Source organism: Jaculus jaculus, chromosome 10 (genome assembly GCF_020740685.1).
Source record: "Jaculus jaculus isolate mJacJac1 chromosome 10, mJacJac1.mat.Y.cur, whole genome shotgun sequence".
Taxonomy (NCBI): Eukaryota; Metazoa; Chordata; class Mammalia; order Rodentia; family Dipodidae; genus Jaculus; species Jaculus jaculus.
In genome coordinates, this window is record NC_059111.1 from 115,826,857 (window position 1) to 115,846,267 (window position 19,411).

Here is a 19,411-nt window from a genome sequence, read left to right on the forward strand (position 1 = left end):
AATTTGGAACTTTACTTTCTTCCTCCTTCTGGTAAGCTGAGCTCTAGTAACCACAAGCTAAGGTCCCTAGTAGTAGATAGGGGTATTGAGTGCTTACAGGCATGAGACTTGCCTCTAGAAAGGAGTTTAGGACCAATGGTGGCATACATTTGTAAGAGCTGAGATAAAAACATCTGGATATTCTTTACCATTGTTTCATGACTATACTGAATTGAGTAATATAATAATACCTTCACAAACTCCTAGCCATTATATAATAATTAAATATGCAAATGATTTATCTTTGCTACCAAGTTGATATGAAAAGAGAAAACTGTAATTTATTTATTTATTTGAGATAGGGAGTGCGAGAGAGAGAGAGAGCTTGAGAATATGAATATAACTAGACCTATGCCAGCGCCTCTTGTGCCAGTAAATACATTCCAGATACATGTACGACTTTGTGCATCTGGCTTTCTATGGGTACTGGGGAATTGAAACAGGGCCGGCAGACTTTGTAAGCAAGCATTTTTAACTGCTGAACCATCTTCCCAGCCTCAGTAATCTTTCTTTTTCTAAAGTTAATATGTATTGAATAATTATTGCCTACTGGGAAATATTTATAATGAACACATATTATCTCAGTTAACTCACATAACAAAACCTCTATTTTTCATAAATTGAAATCAAAATCAGTTTTGTACCTAACAGTTATGAGGCTTAAGATTCAAACCCAGTGCTTTTGTACTCCAAAACTACTTATAGTATACTATAAGGAAAGTAAACAATTTATAGAGCTCATATTTCAAATTTTATAACCAAGTAACCTTTTTAAGCAGCATCATACATTATAACATTTCTTTTGGGTTTTTTTGGTGTGTATAGTTGTTGTGTGTATGTTTGTGTGTGGGCTCACAGATGTGCACACCCTGTACACGTGTGTATGGAGGCCGAGAAGAATATTAGTATCATTCTGTATCACTCCCCTACCTTACTTTCCTGAAACAGTGTCAGTGACCCTGAACTCTCACTTTTTCTTAGGCTGGCTAGCCAGTGAGCCCCAGAAGTCCTGTTTTTGCCTCCTGTCAGTATTATGGGATCAGGCATGCACAGCTACAACTATCTGTGTTATGTGGGTGCTGGCCATCAAACTTCTCATGCATGTGTAGTAAGCTTGTTTATTCACTGAGCCATCTTCCTAGCCCCTATACATTATAACATTGAAAAACATCTCACTTTAAAATAGTACTATTTTTTTTTTATTTTATTTGAAGCTGGGCTTCATGGGGCACACCTTTAATGCCAACACTTGGGAGGGTAAGGTAGGAGGAGGATCATCATGAGTTCAAGTTCAAGCCTAGTCTGGGGCTACAGAGTGAGTTCCAAGTCAGCCTGGGCTGGAGTGAGACCCGACATAAAAGAAGGGAAAAAGAAAGCAGAGCTGCAGAGATAGATTAGCCGTTAAGGCACTTGCCTGCAAAGCTTAAGGCCTCTTTTTGACTCTCCAGGTCCACGTAAATCAGATGCACAATGACACAATGTCAACACATGCACACAAGGTAGTGTACACGTCTGACGCTCGATTGCAGGGGTTGGAGGTCCTGGCGTGCCAGTATGTTCCTTCACTCCTATCCCCCATTAAACAAAGGCCAGTCTGTTGGGCTTGCCTCAAAAAAAAAGGAAAGAAAGAAAGAAAAAGAAAACCAACAAAAACAAAAATTTATTTGGAAGCATTTCTCTTTGTTCATGAATATTTTGCAAAGTGAATTTTTGTTCTCCTCCTAAGATGTTTTCTCCCGGATGCCACTCATGAATGGCCTTATTGGACCCAATCCTCATCTCACACATAATTCTTTGCCTCCTGGAAGTGGACTGGGAACTTACTCTGCTATAGCACAGTCCCCTTATACTGATACCAGGTATTTAAAATCCTAACTTTTCATGGAAAGATAACTTATGCTAACCTTTGTTCTTTATTGCTTATGAATGAATGACTATTAATTATGGTTTTTGCTAATGATGATCAAATACAATACTTTTAGCTTTTTGTAATGCCTGACCTCAGTTATTAGAGTGCTATTGCTGTGTGTAATGTGAAGGTGTTCATGTCCTGCCAGGGATAAAACCCCAGCATTTAATGCAGTTGCAAGTGATCCAAGCGGCTCTTGGGCACCCTCGGCTCCCACTGTCGAAGGAGAAAATGACACCATGTCGAACGCCCAGAGGAGCACGCTGAAGTGGGAGAAGGAGGAAGCTCTTGGTGAGATGGCAACAGTAGCTCCAGTTCTCTATACAAATATTAATTTCCCCAATTTAAAGGAAGAATTTCCTGGTAAGTTAGAGCAGTCATTGCTGTTTATCTATTTTGCTCACCTTCTCTTATGTATAGTGGCTTGTTTATATAGAATGCCTTGTTAATATGAACGTTCCCAGGCATCTAGAAATAGGCTGTATTTTCTTAATACTTGATTCTGATTATTTGTGTATTTTCCAAAACTTCCATTTAGTTAATGAAATCGGCTCTCCACCTTCTACCTACGCTAATAAATATGCAGTAGTCCATGCTGGACACTTCTTAAACCTCTGCCTATCTTTCGTCTAGAAGTCACTCTTCATTGGATTAACTTCTGATTGTTTTGATTCTGTTTTATTTTGTCTTGGTCTTTTTCTTCTTCAAGGTAGGGTCTTCCTCTAGCCCAGGCTGACCTGGAATTCACTATGTAGTCTCAGGTTGGCCTCAAACTCATAGTGATCCTCCTACCTCTGCCTGTGAGTGCTGAGATTAAAGTCATGAGCCACCACACTTGGTCCAATTTTGATGTCTTTTTTATGCCTTTCTATGTGGTTAGCTTTCCCTTTGGTACTTTTTTCACTTTCTATACAAATAAAGCATGTGCTACCTATCTAATAATCTATGCTTCACTGAGAGGTTTTTATGGAAGCCATCTCCCTTTTTTTTTTTTTTTTTTTCCGAGGTAGGGTCTCACTCTAGCCCAGGCTGACCTGGAATTCACTATGGAGTCTCAGGGTGGCCTCGAACTCGCGGCAATCCTCCTACCTCTGCCTCCCATCTCCCTTTTTGTAGTTACTTTTGTTTAAAAATGTTATGAGAGCCAGGCATGGTAGCACACACCTTACCTCAAAAAAACAAAATAAATAAATAAATAAATTAGCTAAATAAAACCATTATGAATGAACATATGTGTTAGTGCTTTGTCACTTTGTGTCCGCAACACCAGTTCTTACAGCAGTGGTTTTGTCTCTTGGTTTGGTTTGGAGTAGTTTTACAAGACTCTCAGGGCACGTTGCAATGCTATTGTTTGTCTTTTTGTGGGATCAGTCATCTCCGTACTTTTTTTTCTTTCCTTTTTTGATTTTTCAAGGTAGGGTTTCACTCTAGCTCAGGCTTTCTTGGAATTCACTATGGAGTCTCAAGGTGGCCTCAAACTCACGGCCATCCTCCTACTTCTGCCTTCCAAGTGCTGGGATTAAAAGTGTGTGCCACCACCACACCTGGCTTTTTTTTTTTTTTTTCTTTTTTTTCTTTTTTTCTTTTTAGTGTCTCTCACTGTAGTCCAGCTGACCTGGAATTCACTATGTAGTCTCAGGGTGGCCTCAAGCTCATGGTGATCCTCTTGCTTCTGCCTCCCAAAAGTGTTGGTATTAAAGGTGTGTGCCACTATGCCTGGCTATTGCTGTCATTACTTTTGATCTCATCTGAACTTCATTGTGTGTGTCATCATGATACTCAAGTTTGTGGAAGCCATGTAAAACCATTACTTTCTTGGTTTTTGTTGCATGCATACAAGTGCTGGTGAGAAGTTTATTACAATTAATTCTTTTGTGTCAAATTATAACTTTTATTTAGTGCAGCTCACTTATGAAACTTTTTTAAAAAGATTTTATTTTTATTAGAGGGAGAAGGAATATGGGCATGTTGGGTCCTGCAGCACTGCAAAGGAACTCCAGATGCACGTGCTACCTTGTGCATCTGGCTTTTGTGGGTACTAGGGAATCAAACCTGAGTCCTTAAGCTTCTCAGGCAATGCCTTGACTGTTACACTATCTTTCCAGCCCTTATGAAACTTTTATTTTGATTTTGATAGTATCTTTCTTTTCTTTTCTTTGTGTGTGTGTGTGTGTGTGTGTTTAAAATAGGGCCCAGGCTCACCTGGAGTTCTCTAGGTTGTCTCAGGCAGGCCTTGAACTTGTAGTGATCCTCCTACCTCAGCCTCCCAAGTGCTGGGATTAATAAAGGTGTGCATCACCACGCCCAGCTCTGATAATATCTTTTACAGTTAAAGAATTTATTATATCTTAAAAAAAAAAAGAATTTATTACAGCTGGCTAAAACTTATTGTGGCTTGAGCAAGCTTGAGGCCAGTCAGGGCTGCTTAGGGAGACCTATCTCCATGAAAGAAAAATAAACCCCAAATTTGGGCTGGAGAGATGGGTCAGTGCTCATAAATGCTTGTTTATAAAGCCTCACCCCTTCTGGGTTCAGTTCCACAGTATCCACTTAAAACCAGACACATGGTACATGCATAGGGAGTTTGCAGTGGCAAGAGGTCCTGGTATACTCATTCTGATATTCTCTCTCTCTGTCTCTCATATATAAACAAAACTATTTACTTAAAACCACTAATTTTGGGGCTTATTCTGTGCCAGGAATTTGGCACTACTATTTATAGAACTTAATGTAGCATAGGCTGCAGATTCCTCCTTTAGAACACTGGTGGCCTGAAGTGGTGCAGGTTTTTTATATTTGCATATGCATAATGGAATTATCATGGGCTATTAGCATGAATGCTGGGTCTTTTGTTACAACAGTGTACATGTCTCAGCAAATGTATGCTCTGTTCTGTTGCAGACTGGACTACTCGAGTAAAGCAGATTGCAAAGTTGTGGAGAAAAGCAAGCTCTCAGGAAAGAGCACCATATGTGGTATTTGAAACAATCCCTATTTTACAAATCTTTAAGCAAAATATTTGAAGCTTATCTTTGTAAAAATGCTTTTCAGTACTTTTACAACTAACAAACAGCTTTGATGGCCTAATGAGTTATTTCTTTCCTTCCCTCCCTCCCTCTCTCCCTCCCTTTCTCCCTCCTTTCCTTCCTTCCTTCCTTCCTTCACTCTCTTCCTTCTCTTCTTCCCTTCCCTTCCCCTTCCCCTTCCCCTTCCCCTTCCCCTTCCCCTTCCCCTTCCCCTTCCCCTTCCCCTTCCCCTTCCCCTTCCCCTTCCCCTTCCCCTTCCCCTTCCCCTTCCCCTTCCCCTTCCCTTTCCTTTCCTTTCTTTCAAGATGAAATGTTTCACTGTAGCCATGGCTGTCCTGGAACTTACTGTGTAACCCACACTGGCCTTTAACCCATGGTGATCAGCCTCTGAGTGCTGGGTTTAAAGTCATGTGCCACCATGCCAAGCCTATGTTTAACCAAGCCAGGTGAAGACTGAAAATCAGATATTTTTAGAGGCCTATTTTTAAATTTTTATTTATTTATTTTAGAGGTCTATTTAAGTCATTTCACTTTAGCTGGGCCCAGTGGCACTCACCTTTAATACCAGCACTCAGAAGGCTGAGGTAGGAGGATTGCTGTGAGTTCAAGGCCAGCCTGAAACTACAGAGTTCCAGTTCAGCCTGGGTTAGAGTGAGACCTTACCTTGAAAAACACAAGCCAAAGCTGGGCATGGTAGTGCATGCTTTTCCTAGCACTCAGGAGGCAGAGTAGGAGGATTGTCATGAGTTCAAGGCCACCCTAAGACTACATAGTTAATTCCAGGTCAGCCAGGACCAGAGTGAGACCCTACCTCAAAAAACAAAAAAAAAAAAAAAAAAAGAAAGAAAAGAAAAAAACACAAGCCAAAAAGCTATAAAAACAGAAAAAGATGTCACTTAACTTGAATAAATTGAATTAAATTAGGAGACTAAATTAGTTTTCCTCAGTTTATTTGTTTGATTTCCTTTTTCTTTTTGTTTGAGGGAGGATGGATTAATGTGTAGGTCTTAGCAGGGGCTCTTAGTTTCACAGCGTAAACACTTTTTAACCTTGGCTTTATTTTTATTTCTTAAGACATATTAGCATATGTTGGGATGTATTTTTTTTTCTTTTTCTCAAAGCAAAAAGCCAGAGATAACAGAGCTGCATTACGCATCAATAAAGTGCAGATGTCAAATGACTCCATGAAAAGGCAGCAACAGCAAGACAGCATCGACCCCAGCTCTCGCATTGATTCAGATCTTTTCAAAGATCCCTTAAAGCAGAGAGAATCGGAGCATGAGCAGGAATGGAAGTTTAGACAGGTATGAGCCTTGGGATGATTTGCTTTTTTAAGTTGCATTTTTGGTTTTGGAGAAGAGAGATATTAGTGTCATGTCAGAGTATAATTCTTAATCGAACATGAAAGTGTGAGTTTAAATATATTTACCTCTTTGGTAAAAATGTATTCAAATTGGATTGAGAAGTGTGTTGTAATATAAATAATATGCTACCCCTAGGCATAAGTGGAGCTCACTGCAGTGAGTAATCCCTCTCTCTTTTAAATTTGTAATCTAATATAGAAGCAATGTTGTAGTTACGGACATCAGTTAAATTCATTTTATGCTTTTTGTTCCTTATGATAGTTCTTTTAACCATGTTATTGTTTTCTCAATTTTTTTTCTTCTTAAATATTTTATTTATTTCTTAGAGAGAGATTGAGAATAGGCACACTAAGGCCTCTGGCCACTGCAGATGAACACTAGATGCATATGTGCCATCTGGTACCTCTGTCTTAATGTAGGTACTGCAGAATGCCTTAACCACTAAGCCATCTCTCCAGCATGTGTTTTTTTGTTTGGTTTGTTTTGATTTGATTTTCAATTCTTAACAGCAAATGCGTCAGAAAAGCAAGCAGCAAGCTAAGATCGAAGCCACACAGAAACTGGAGCAGGTGAAGAATGAACAGCAGCAGCAGCAGCAGCAGCAGCAGCAACAACAACAACATCTGGGTTCTCAGCACCTTCTTGTGCCATCTGGCTCAGATAACCCCAGTGCTGGAGCCCAGAGTCCCTTGACACCGCAGCCTGGCAATGGAGATGTGTCTCCTGCGCAAACATTCCGGAAAGACTTGTTTTCCAAACAGCTGCCTAGTGCGCCTGCTTCTACACCTTCAGACGATGTGTTTGTCAAGCCACAAACTCCACCCCCTCCAGCAAACCCATCCCGGCTACCCATGCCCGACAGTATTTCTCAGTCCCAAACTTCTCAGCCACCTTCTCCTCAGATGTTTTCACCTGGGTCTTCTAATTCTCGACCTCCATCTCCATTGGACCCTTATGCAAAGATGGCTGGTACCCCTAGACCACCTCCTGGGAGCCATGGCTTTCCCAGAAGAACTCCTGTTGGGCCAGTGGAAAGCTGTGCTCCTTTATCCTCAGGACCTAGGCCCATTCAGATGAGTGAGAACTCAGCCAGTAGGCCATCCCCAGCAAGGGACTTGCGTTCTTCCTCCACAACAAACAGCGACCCCTATGTGAAGCCTCCAGACACGCCTAGGCCCACAATCACAGATCAGTGGTTTGGTCTTCCTGGGTCTCCTGTAGTTTCGGAACAAGCTGTAAAAGGTCCTCTACCAGCTGGGACCAATGATCGCTTTACTAAACCACCATCTAGAACAGGTGTGCTGCAAAGGCAGCGGGTACCTGACCCATATGCACGGCCCTTGCTGACACCTGCACCTGTCGATAGTGGTCCTGGACCTTTTAAGACCCCACTACACCCTCCATCTTCTCAAGATCCATATGGGTCAGTGTCGCAGACATCAAGACGACTGTCTGCTGACCCTTATGAACGGCCTGCTTTGACACCAAGACCTGTAGATAATTTTTCTCATAGTCAGTCAAATGATCCATATAGCCAGCCACCCCTAACCCCACATCCGGCAGTGAATGATTCTTTTACTCATTCTTCAAGGGCTTTTTCTCAGCCTGGACCCATATCAAGGCCAGCATCTCAGGACCCATATTCCCAACCCCCAGGAACTCCACGACCTGTTGTAGAATCTTACTCCCAACCCTCAGGAACAGCTCGGTCCAATTCAGACCCCTATTCTCAACCACCTGGCACTCCCCGGCCTAGTACTATGGACCCATATAGTCAGCAGCCACCCACCCCCAGGCCTCCACAGACAGACATGTTTGTTGCCCCTGTAGTGGGTCACAGGCATGATCCCTATACTCGCCATCCTGGGACACCAAGACCTGGAATTCCTATTCCCTACTCTCAGCCACCAGCAACACCACGGCCGCGGACTTCAGAGGGCTTTGCAAGGTCCTTAGCTGCAAGACCAACCCTCATGCCAAATCAGGATCCTTTCCTACAAGCAGGACACAACCGAGCACCAGCTTTACCTGGTCCTTTGGTAAGGCCACCTGATGCATGCTCCCAAACTCCCAGGCCACCTGGACCTGGCCATTCGGACACATTCAGCCGAATTTCCCCATCCGTGGCCCGTGATCCCTATGATCAGCCTCCGATGACCCCACGACCTCAGTCTGATTCCTTTGGCACGAGTCAGGTTGTACATGAAGCTGTTGACCAGCCGGGGCCAGGGCCAGGGCCAGAGGGTTCCTTCAGCGCCTCTTCAAACCCTCCCCTGGGTCCCCAAGGCCAGCAGTTCTCCAGTGGCTCTCAGCTCCCTGCGCCTGCCCTGAGTTCAGGAGGAAATGACACACAGAACACCGTGAATATGTCGCAGGCTGACACGGAGAAGCTGAGGCAGGTAAATACTGCACATGTTCTCAGGTATTTGAAAGGTAGTCTTGGTTGGAGCTGTTCATTTAATCAAATAGTAAGTTCTTCCTCACATGGGTAAGGCTTCTTATCTTTCTATTACTTGTTAAATCAGAAGAAAAAATGAAATTGGTAACATGAACACTGATTAATTTGGATTCAGCCTGCCTAATTTCACTTTTCATGAATTTGTTAGGGAGATCAAAAGCTTTCATTTTAATGCTATTACAAATGAAAAGTCCCCTAAACATACACAGTTTATCAAGTACTAAAACATAACTAGTGTTTTATGAAGCTTTGAAACATTTTAACATTTAGAACATTACTGTAGCCGGGTGTGGTGGCCCACATCTTTAATCCCAGCACTTGGGAGGCAGAGATAGGAGGATCATCATGAGTTTGAGGCCACCCTGAGACTACATAATGAATTCCAGGTCAGCCTGAGCTAAAGTGAGAGAGACTCTACCTCGGGGGGGTGGGGGCGAGTTACTGTAGCCATGTAGTGAAAGCATTGATTTTTTTTTTTTTTAAGGCATCAGTTATTTTAAAGCCAAGTGATTTTTGTTTCTTTGCCTTTAGCGACAGAAGCTACGTGAAATTATTCTCCAGCAACAGCAGCAGAAGAAAATTGCTAATCGCCAGGAGAAAGGGCCCCAGGATACACCAGTAGTGCCCCACCCAGTGCCCCTTCCACACTGGCAACCAGAGAGTATCAACCAGGCTTTCTCTCGGCCTCCACCTCCTTATCCTGGGAACATTCGTTCACCTGTTATCCCTCCTCTAGGACCTAGATATGCTGTTTTCCCCAAAGATCAGCGTGGTCCCTACTCTCCTGATATTGCTGGTATGGGGTTGAGACCACATGGATTTAGGTAATGCTTTTTGTTTTCTACCAGATTTAAATTGCTATTAGAAGGAGCTAGACATGTATAGTTACTCTTAGCCAAGAAGTGGTTACAGCTTTTTTTTTCAATTTTTATTAACACTTCCAAGATTATAAAAAATATCCCATGGTAATACCCTCCCTCCCCCCAGTTACATCTTTTTGTTTTGCCTCTCTGAGATACATAGTCAGTGCTATTTCCCACTAATGTGAGATCATAGACTTCTCTGCTTTAAAGACTCTAAAAATAGCCCCTTGTCATTAACTATTGACTGGAATACTTGAAACTCTAATGGTGTAGTTTATCATACCAGTCAAATCACATCCTTCAAAACATAACTACCACATACTGGTTAAGTCTCAAACAATGAGATTGGTCCTCTCCAAATTTTCCCTCTAAATTTAAAATAAAGATATTTCTATAGGGTTGCAAATTGGAAAAGTGCTTTCCTTTGAGGAACTTTTGGTGACAAAGAGTCATGATGTATCTTTTTGGGAAACGGCTACTAGTTTATGCCCATTGCTATGTTTCATATTTTTAAATATTTTATTTATTTATTAGAGAGAGAATGGGCGCACCAGGGCTACCAGACACTGCAAACAAACTCTAGATACATGTGCCACTTTGTGCATCTGGCTTACATGGGTCCTGGGGAATTGAACCGAGGTTCTTTGGCTTTGCAGGCAAACGCCTTAACTGCTAAGCCATCTCTCTAGCCCTTTGTTTCATATTTTTAAGTTGTCTTTTATTTTTCTGAAATGAGGTATAATAAAAAATGATCCAGTAATATATTCATGTAGTCAATATTTACAGATGATATGTATATTTTTTAAAAAAGTATTTATTTGAGAGATGGAAAAAAGTGTGTGTGTGTGCGCACACACACACATGTGGGGAGAGAGAGAGAGAGAGAGAGAGAACGGGCGCACAGGGCCTCTAGCCACTGCAGCTCCGTACACATGTGCAACCTTGTGCATCTGGCTTACATTGGTACAGGGGAATCAAACTTAAGTCCTTAGTCTTCCCAGACAAGTGCCTTAACTGTTAAGCCATCTCTCCAGCCCTGATAACATCGCTTAGGGGCTGGAGAGATGGCTTAACAGTTAAGCAATTAACTGTGAAGCCTAAGGACCCTGTTCAAGGCTCAATTCCCCAGGACCCACAGTAGCCAGATGCACAAGGGGGCACACGTGTCTGGAGTTCATTTGCAGTGGCTGGAGGCCCCGGTGTGCCCATTTTCTCTCTCTCTCCCCACCCCCTTTCTCTTTCTCTCTCTCTGCCTCTTTCTCTATCCCTCTCAAATAAATAAAAAATAAACAACAAAAAAGTTTAAAAACATTTCAGGACCTTCAGTCCTTCCACTGTCATACAACAAGTACACATTCTTCTGCTGTGCATGTGTGTCTGTGTGCTCATGACTGAGGCCAGTTAAGTCTTTCTAATCGAGTTTCAGTCAAGTGTCCCACAAGTAGGCCTTTTCCATGCAAAAATGGCAACAAAGTGAATGGCCAGAAGCTTTGTTCTTATGTCTTAGTAGTTGATCACACCTGCTTGGTGGTTGTCCTTTGTTCTTGTTCATTGTTGGCTGATGTAAGCTTTTAGCTGTTAATTGTAGGAATGTGGCAAGCAAACTCTTGCACGTGTTGCTTTGCAGGTCTTTCCAGTAGTGGTCGTTGCTTTTTGCTATTGAGCTTGGCAACAGTAATTTTTTTTAAATCTGTAATTTCATCTAAAACTTTTCATTTTCTTAACTCAGTTCTAAATTGAGTGTTACATTTAATTATTTGCATTTGTTTTTAGATTTGGGTTTCCAGGAGGTAGTCATGGTCCTATGTCAAGCCAGGACCGCTTTCATGTGCCTCCTCAGCAAATACAAGGGCCTGGAATTCCTCCACACCTCAGAAGATCAATGTCTGTGGAGATGCCCAGGCCTTTAAGTAACTCACCAATGAATAGTCCAGTTGGGCTTCCTCAGCCTTTTCCACCCCAAGGCCTGCCAGTTCAGCAGCATAACATCCTTGGCCAAGCTTTTATTGAGCTGAGGCATAGAGCTCCTGACGGAAGGCCACGCCTGCCCTTCACCGCCTCTCCGGGAAGTGTCACAGAGGCTCCTCCTCATCCCAGACACGCACACTTCATTCCCCGAGCAGACTTTCCAGGTCCTAGACATACAGATCCCATGAGACAGCCTCCCCAAGGTCTCCCTAGTCAGCTACCTGTGCATCCAAATTTGGATCAGGTACCACCACCTCAGCCTGAGCAAGGTCATCCTGCCCATCAGTCTTCTGTGGTCATGAGACCTCTGAGTCATCCTTTAGGTGGTGAGTTTCCTGAGGCTCCACTGTCGGCATCTACCCCAGCTGACTCAGCACCTGAGAGTTTGCAGATACCAAGTCAGTCTTCTGATGCTCTGGAGGAAAAACTAGACTCCGACGACCCTTCTGTGAAAGAACTAGATGTTAAAGACCTTGAGGGGGTTGAGGTCAAAGACTTGGATGATGAAGATCTTGAAAATTTAAATTTAGACACTGACGACGGCAAGGGGGATGAACTGGATACGTTAGATAACTTGGAAACAAATGATCCAAACCTTGATGACCTTTTAAGGTCAGGAGAATTTGACATCATTGCATACACAGATCCAGAACTTGACCTAGGAGATAAAAAAGGCATGTTTAATGAGGAACTAGACCTTAATGTTCCAATTGATGATAAGCTAGATAATCAGTGTACATCTGTTGAACCAAAAAAAAAGGAGCAAGAAGATAAAACTGTGGTTCTCTCTGACAACCATTTGCCACAGAAAAAGTCCAATACTACCAGTGAGATAAAAACAGAAGTCCTATCTCCAGACACTAAGGAGGACTCAAAACGTGGGAGTGAGAAAAGTGACGAAAGTCAAAATGGTGCTGACACTCCATGCTCACAAGCTTCTGCTCCCACAAACCCGAATGATGAGCTGCCCACTGACCCGGAACCACAAGAGAAAAGAACTCTCGAAGAGAGTGCTGGCTCCAGTGGCAATGACACACCAGGACCCACGCCTCTGCCTGCTCAGGACATGATGAATTCTTGTGACATAACCGGATCAACACCAGTTCTTTCAAGCTTGCTCACTAAGGAAAAGTCTGATAATTCAGGCATTAGGCCTTTGGGGTCTCCCCCACCAGCTCTGCCTGTCTCTCCATCCAGTCACGGGTCAAATTTGCCTCCTACATTAATAGCACCACCTGGTCCTCTTTTGGATAATGCAGTGAATTCTAATGTAACAGTGGCCCCTAGGATGAACCATGTTTTTTCTCAGGGTGTGCAGGTAAATCCAGGATTCATTCAGGGTCAGTCCATGGTGAACCACAGCTTGGGGGCAGGAAAACTTACAAGTCAAACTGTGCCTCTCCCAAATCAGTCCAGCACCAGTGGCATGACTGGACCACAACAGCTGATGATTCCTCAACCATTAGCCCAGCAGAGCAGAGAGAGGCCACTGCTTCTAGAGGAACAGCCTCTGCTTCTTCAGGATCTTCTGGATCAAGAAAGGCAGGAGCAGCAGCAACAAAGACAGATGCAAGCCATGATCCGTCAGCGGTCAGAACCATTCTTCCCCAACATTGGTAGGAATTCACTTGTGTTTCTGAATGTATTGCTGGGGGCATGGCATCTGGGTAGTGCGTAGTCTGCTTGTAAAAGCTCATTATTGAAATTACATTTAGAGTTGAAAGAACACTGAGAATTCCCTTGTCCTCCTAGAGCTTTAAACTGAAAGCTACCAGGAATTTAAGAATTCTTCTCAATCAAAATATTGTAAACTTGGAGTTGCAAAGCTCACTCAATTCCATTATTTATGATATGAATAGAATCCAGTCCTATTTAATTTTACCTGCCAAATCTTATTACTGTATCTTTTTCAGGGTCATGGAAAGATCAAGGAAACTGATAGAGCTTCTTGCTTGCCACCCAAATTTTTCTTTGTGAAGGCCTCTTATTTTTATTGGCTTACTAATTTAAGACCAGAAAAAAGGCTTGCAGCAAAATGTATCAATGCCTTTGAGTATAAGAATTAAAATCAATAGGCATATGTCCAAGGAATACTTTCTTTTTAAAAACATATTTAGTTTTATTTATTTAATAGAGACGGGGTGAGGGGGGGAATGGTTGTGCCAGGGCCTTTAGCCACTGCAAACAAACTCCAGACACATGAACCACCATGTGCATATGGTTTATGTGGTACCTGGAGAATCGAACCTGGGCCCTTGGGCTTTGCAGGTGTGCACCTTAACCGCTAAGCCATCCCTCCAGCCCACCAAGGAATACTTTCTAAACAACAACCAAAAACTCATTTTACTTGTATGTATTGCATTTCCATCATATGACTTATATGCAGAGAGATTTTTCTTAGTGGCCTCTTAGTAAGTACATTTATTATATGGGTTTATCCTGGAGAAGGTTTTTTTCCTTCTAAAGCCTGATAATTTGGTTGCTGCATTACTGAGGAAGCCATTCTGATGAGCATTGTGCACACTGCACCCACCTCCTTACACTGGCAGACTGTTTGTTACTAAAGAAGTCAGGTTTTAGAGTACAAGTCTGCTGGGGATTCCCCAAAGCCAACAAATGTTACCGTCGCTGGATCTGTTATCTACTGCTGAAATACACAGCAATTAGTAAATGATGAAGTGTAGGCATCTGTGAATCATCATTGTGAACTTAACATTGACACCTTTGTGTAACTTGAACTAAACGCTATCAAATGAGTAATTTCCAAATTCATCTCTTCTTTAGATTTTGATGCAATTACAGATCCTATAATGAAAGCCAAAATGGTGGCCCTTAAAGGCATAAATAAAGTGATGGCACAGAACAGCCTGGGCATGCCACCGATGGTGATGAGCAGGTAGGTGAAGGTACTCTCACGAGACACTGCTGCCTAGATCAGCCTAGGAATGATCAAATGGAAATATTAAAATTAAATTTAGCTGCATGGGATTGGATGAAAAGTGCCGTATAAATACAGGGAAATGATTTACACGGTTTAGGGGAGAAACACAATAAGCAATAAAACATCACATGACGTTTTTGAAGATTAACTTGGTGAAATAGGAAATCCAAGCTGTTTAGGTGTGTGTTCTTTCTGGATTGTTAATAGCAAGAGATTTTTCAGCTAAGATACTGAGGAGCTGAAGTAGTTGTGAATTCAGCTCCAGAACTACTTTGGACCAGAAAAGAAAGGGGATGACAGTAGGTAAGGAGGCAGTTGGATGCTAGAAGGTGGAGAGCTTATATTTTTAACTTTTATTGACAGCTTTCACACATGCACATGATATATTTTGATTATAACCCTTCCCATTACCTTTTTTTCATGCCCTCTCCTCCCTTCTCTTTTTACTGAACCCCTTCTTCTTTCCAATAGGACCTCCCTCTTCTACTTAAATAGTTTTAATACCTGGTAGAAAAATGGGAAGTACGCATTGAAGAAGGGTACTAGAGTTGAGTAATTATTATATCAGCATAGTTATGACCCCGATAGAGTGTTTATTAAATTTTGATCATGTTACACTATCAGAATCATGTGGCAGTTTTTTCAGAAGGTGGGCTCTTGAACTGTACTGCAGTGCTACTGAGTGAGAATGTCTAGAGATGCTGGCAGCAGGTTTGCATTTTTGACCAGCACTGTGGATGATTTTTAGGTACATTTCTGTTTTTGAACCTCTGTCAGTACAGGAAACATAATGTTCCCATTTAGTTTAATAATCGTGTTGAACCAGTTTCATAAAAAGTGTGAATGATTATGGAATTGAATTGTACAGGTTTAAGATATACATGATACTTCAGAGAAATTTCATCCCTTCAGAGTATAATTCTTTTCAGCTGTTGAGGTGCTCCGTATATGGTTAAGAAATAGAAATAGGGCCCGGTATGGTGCACGCCTTTAATCCCAACACTTGGGAGGCAGAGGAAGGAGGATCACCGTGAGTTCCAGACCACCCTGAGATACATACTGAATTCGAGGACAGCCTGGACTAGAGCGAAATACTACCTGGGGGAGGGGAGAGACCAGGCGTGGTGGCGCGTGCCTTTAATCCCATCACTCAGGAGGCAGAGGTAGGAGGATTGCTGTGAGTTACAGGCCACCCTGAGAATACATAGTGAATTCCAGATCAGCCTGGGCTAGAGTGAGACCCTACCTTGAAAAACATACATACATATATATATATATATATATCTCTACACACACACACACATATACATACATACATACATACATATATATACATATATACACACACACACACACACACACACATACATACATACATATACACACACATACACATATATATTACAATATAAAAAAGAAGTAGAAATAGTGATTCTAATAATTCTCATTATTGAGCATTTATTAGCGCTGTTTCTCCATTGTGGAAATTGTTTATTTTTTTAATATTTTTATTTAGTTACAGACAGACAGACAGAGAAGGGTACACCAGGGCCTTCAGCCACCGCAAATTAATTTGAGATGCATGAACCAGTGCATCTGGCTTTACATGGGTCCTGGGGACTCGCACCTGGGTCATTAGGTTTCACAGGCAAGCGCCTTAACTGCTAAGCCATCTCTCCAGCCCTGCCATTGTAGAGATTCTTAACCTTTTCATGTTGAAATCTTTTTAGCATTGCATTGATGCCTTTGAAACTCTTCTCAGAACATTTTAGATGAATAAAATAAAAATAAATATTGCAAAGCAAATCAGTGATATTTTAAACAGTTATATTCACGGCATGTGTACTTTTTATGGCATTAGTTTAGTATTGTGTCTGATAGCTACCATAATTGCAGAATAATGAGTGGCAGTGACCTGTTATATATGTGTACCACTTGATAGGAAAGTGATCTGTCTCTTGTTAGTGGCAGTCATGGGACTGTTAAGAATTGTTATGATACTGAGTCACAATACAAAGAAATGGTAAGGTTTTTGTTTTTTGCATTTTGTTGTTTTGATTTGGGAGGGAGGGTCTCAGACTGGCCTCAAACTCAGTGCTCCTCCCACCTCCACCCCCTGAGTGCTAGAATTAAAGGCGTGTGCCACCATGTCTGGATGCTAAGTTTTATTTAACCTTTTATCTAAAATATGAGCACATTCTTCTTTGTGTCTACATAATTAGATTGGTATGTGTTAAATGTACCAGTGACTGTTCTCCTGAGTGCTTCTCAGAAGTGGAAGGATAGTCCCTGGAGAGACTAGTATGATATATTGAATGAGGATGGCAGGCAGTGATGATACTTTTTTAATTAAGTTTTTATTAAAATTTGGTCAGAGCAGAGCTGTAGCAATGAAGGGGATGGAGTAAAAGACCCCCAAGTAAGAACTTGAAAGTATAGATTATAAGTTCTACTATCACTTAGATCTGTTACTCAATATTTGGAATGTGATTTGAAATTTTATTGCATATATATCTTGGTCTGTTGAAACATTCAGTGATTCCAGACTACAAACATGTCTTCATATAACCATAATGCTTCTCTTTTTATAGCTTTAATTAGAGTGAATAACATTTCACCAGTCTCTAACCCTTCTAGGTCAATCACCAGTTTTGATTTGCTTTGTCATTAAAGAGATATATGAAACTTCTTGATACATCTTTTGTTTTAGACTACAAAAGAGTTAAATCACCAATTATTTTTTACAACATGGGGGGGTGGTCTCACTCTTATATAATTGGGATTCTTAGGTAACCTAGGCTACCCTTGAGGTTGTGACAATTCTCTTACCTCAGCCTCTACAGTGTTGGATCTACAGATACAGATATGAACCACCATACTTTGTTTACCACTTCATGTTTTAAAACTTATTTTTGTTGACCATTTCCCAATTCATTTTATTTGTTTGTTTGCAAGGAGAGAGAGAGAGAGAGGGAGGGAGGCCGGGAGAGAGGGAGGGAGGGAAAGAAAGGGCACACCAGGGCCTCTAAGCCACTGCAAGCAAACTCCAGATGCATGTGCCACTTTGTGCATCTAGCTTTGTGTGGTTACTGGGGAATTGAAACCAGGTCATTAGGCTTTGTAGGCAAGCACCTTAACTGCTGGGCCATCTCTCCAGCCCCTCATTTCATTCTTTTAAAAATTATTTTTTGAGAGAGAGATTCAAATATATAGATAAAAAGAGAATGAAAGAACACAGGCACATCAGGGCCTCTAGCCACTAAAAACAAACTCCAGACACATGTGCCACCTTGTACATCTGGCTTACATGGGATCTGAAAATTTGAACCAGGACTCTTAGGCTTCATAGGCAAGCACCTTAACTGCTAAGCCGTCTCTCCAGCCCCCAGTTTATTTTAGTTTATTTTTGAGAGAGAGACAGAAAGATGCAGAGGGAAAGAGAGAGAGAGAGAATGGGCGCTCCAGGGCCTTTCAGCCACTGTGAACGAACTCCAGAGATGAGTTCCCTCTTGTAGTGCATGTATGACACTGCATGCTTGTGTCACTGTGTGTCTGTGTGGGACCTGGAGATTCAAACATGTGTTTTTAGGCTTTGCAGGCAAGTGCCTTAACTGCTAAGCTATCTCTCCAGACCCCCAATTCATTTTTTAAAATATTTTATTTATTTATTTGTTTGAGAAGGAGAGAGGGAGAATGGGTGCACCAGGGCCTCCAGCCACTGCAAACGAACTCCAGATGCATGCGCCCCCTTATGTGGGTCATGGAGAATCAAACCAGGATCCTTTGGCTTTGCAGGCAAGCACCTTGACGGCAAAGCCATCTCTCCAGCCCATCCTCCAATTCATTTTTAATAAAAATTGGAACTTGAAAAAAATACACATATTAAAAGCTATAACTCACTTCATTTAACATCCAGTGAATCCTGTGTCTATCCTCTCGTGGGAGCTTTAACTGAAGTTTTATGTATTTGTTTATTTGCAAGTAGACAGAGAGAGAAAGAAGAGGTACAGACAGGGAATGGGTGCAGTAGGGCCTCCATCCGCTGCAAACAAACTGTGCATCTGGCTTTATGTGGGTACTGGGGAATCGAACGAGGGTCATTAGGCTTTGTAGGCAAGTGCCTTAACAACTGAGCCATCTCTCCAGCCCCTACCTGACTTTTTATATAGCCATCCTGGTACTCCTGAAGAGAGTAACCCGAGTTCTCTGACTGTTTCTGTCATTCCTAGTGCTGTTGAGATGAGTGTGTGGAGTACATACTTGATAGAGGGCAGGGAAGAGATCTACAGGTCTTAGCAAGTGCTTTGGATGAGGAAGTCTTGGTACTACTCTTCTTGGAAACAGCATTGTCAGGCACCCATGATACCCAGTTTTAAGTGCTTGTCATTTGATACTCTGTGCTTCCCTCACAGATTCCCCTTCATGGGCCCATCCGTGGCTGGAGCACAGAACAGTGAAGGCCAGAGTCTGATGCCACAAGCTGTTGCTCAGGTAATGCTGCTCCCTTCACTCACTTCTGGAGGGCACGTATCCTGTTTCTGAGCAGATGTATCTCATAATGAGGCCCCATCCAGAAAGGAGCAGGAGTTTGGATTGCAGCCAGAATACTCTGTCAACATAGTACAATAAAGATTTGTGTGTTGCTATTTAAACAGAAGACAAATTAAGGCTAAATGAAACATAGTTTCTTAAAAAGAACTATATACTTACTTAATTGTAGAAAGTCATTTGGAGAGAAACCAAGTAGCTAGAGCATCTGGACTTACATGCAGTACTCCAGAAAGACATTTTGTATCTTTTGCTTTGGAATGAATCCATTACATTTAAAGTGTAAAACAGCTAG

The 19,411-nt window shown here is 41.9% G+C and overlaps 1 protein-coding gene across 15 annotated transcripts in view; it reads left to right on the forward strand.

Annotated features, from left to right (window-relative positions):
- Kmt2c (lysine methyltransferase 2C) overlaps positions 1-19,411 on the forward strand; it is a 326,532-nt gene that overhangs the window by 267,573 nt on the left and 39,548 nt on the right. For all 15 annotated transcript variants that reach the window (XM_045160005.1, XM_045160010.1, XM_045160012.1 and 12 more), the window contains 9 exons: positions 1,766-1,898; positions 2,097-2,311; positions 4,850-4,923; positions 6,096-6,278; positions 6,848-8,737; positions 9,328-9,620; positions 11,433-13,243; positions 14,412-14,523; positions 18,981-19,059. In XM_045160005.1, the coding sequence (XP_045015940.1) occupies positions 1,766-1,898; positions 2,097-2,311; positions 4,850-4,923; positions 6,096-6,278; positions 6,848-8,737; positions 9,328-9,620; positions 11,433-13,243; positions 14,412-14,523; positions 18,981-19,059 (4,790 nt within the window). The remainder of the gene's footprint in view (positions 1-1,765; positions 1,899-2,096; positions 2,312-4,849; positions 4,924-6,095; positions 6,279-6,847; positions 8,738-9,327; positions 9,621-11,432; positions 13,244-14,411; positions 14,524-18,980; positions 19,060-19,411) is intronic.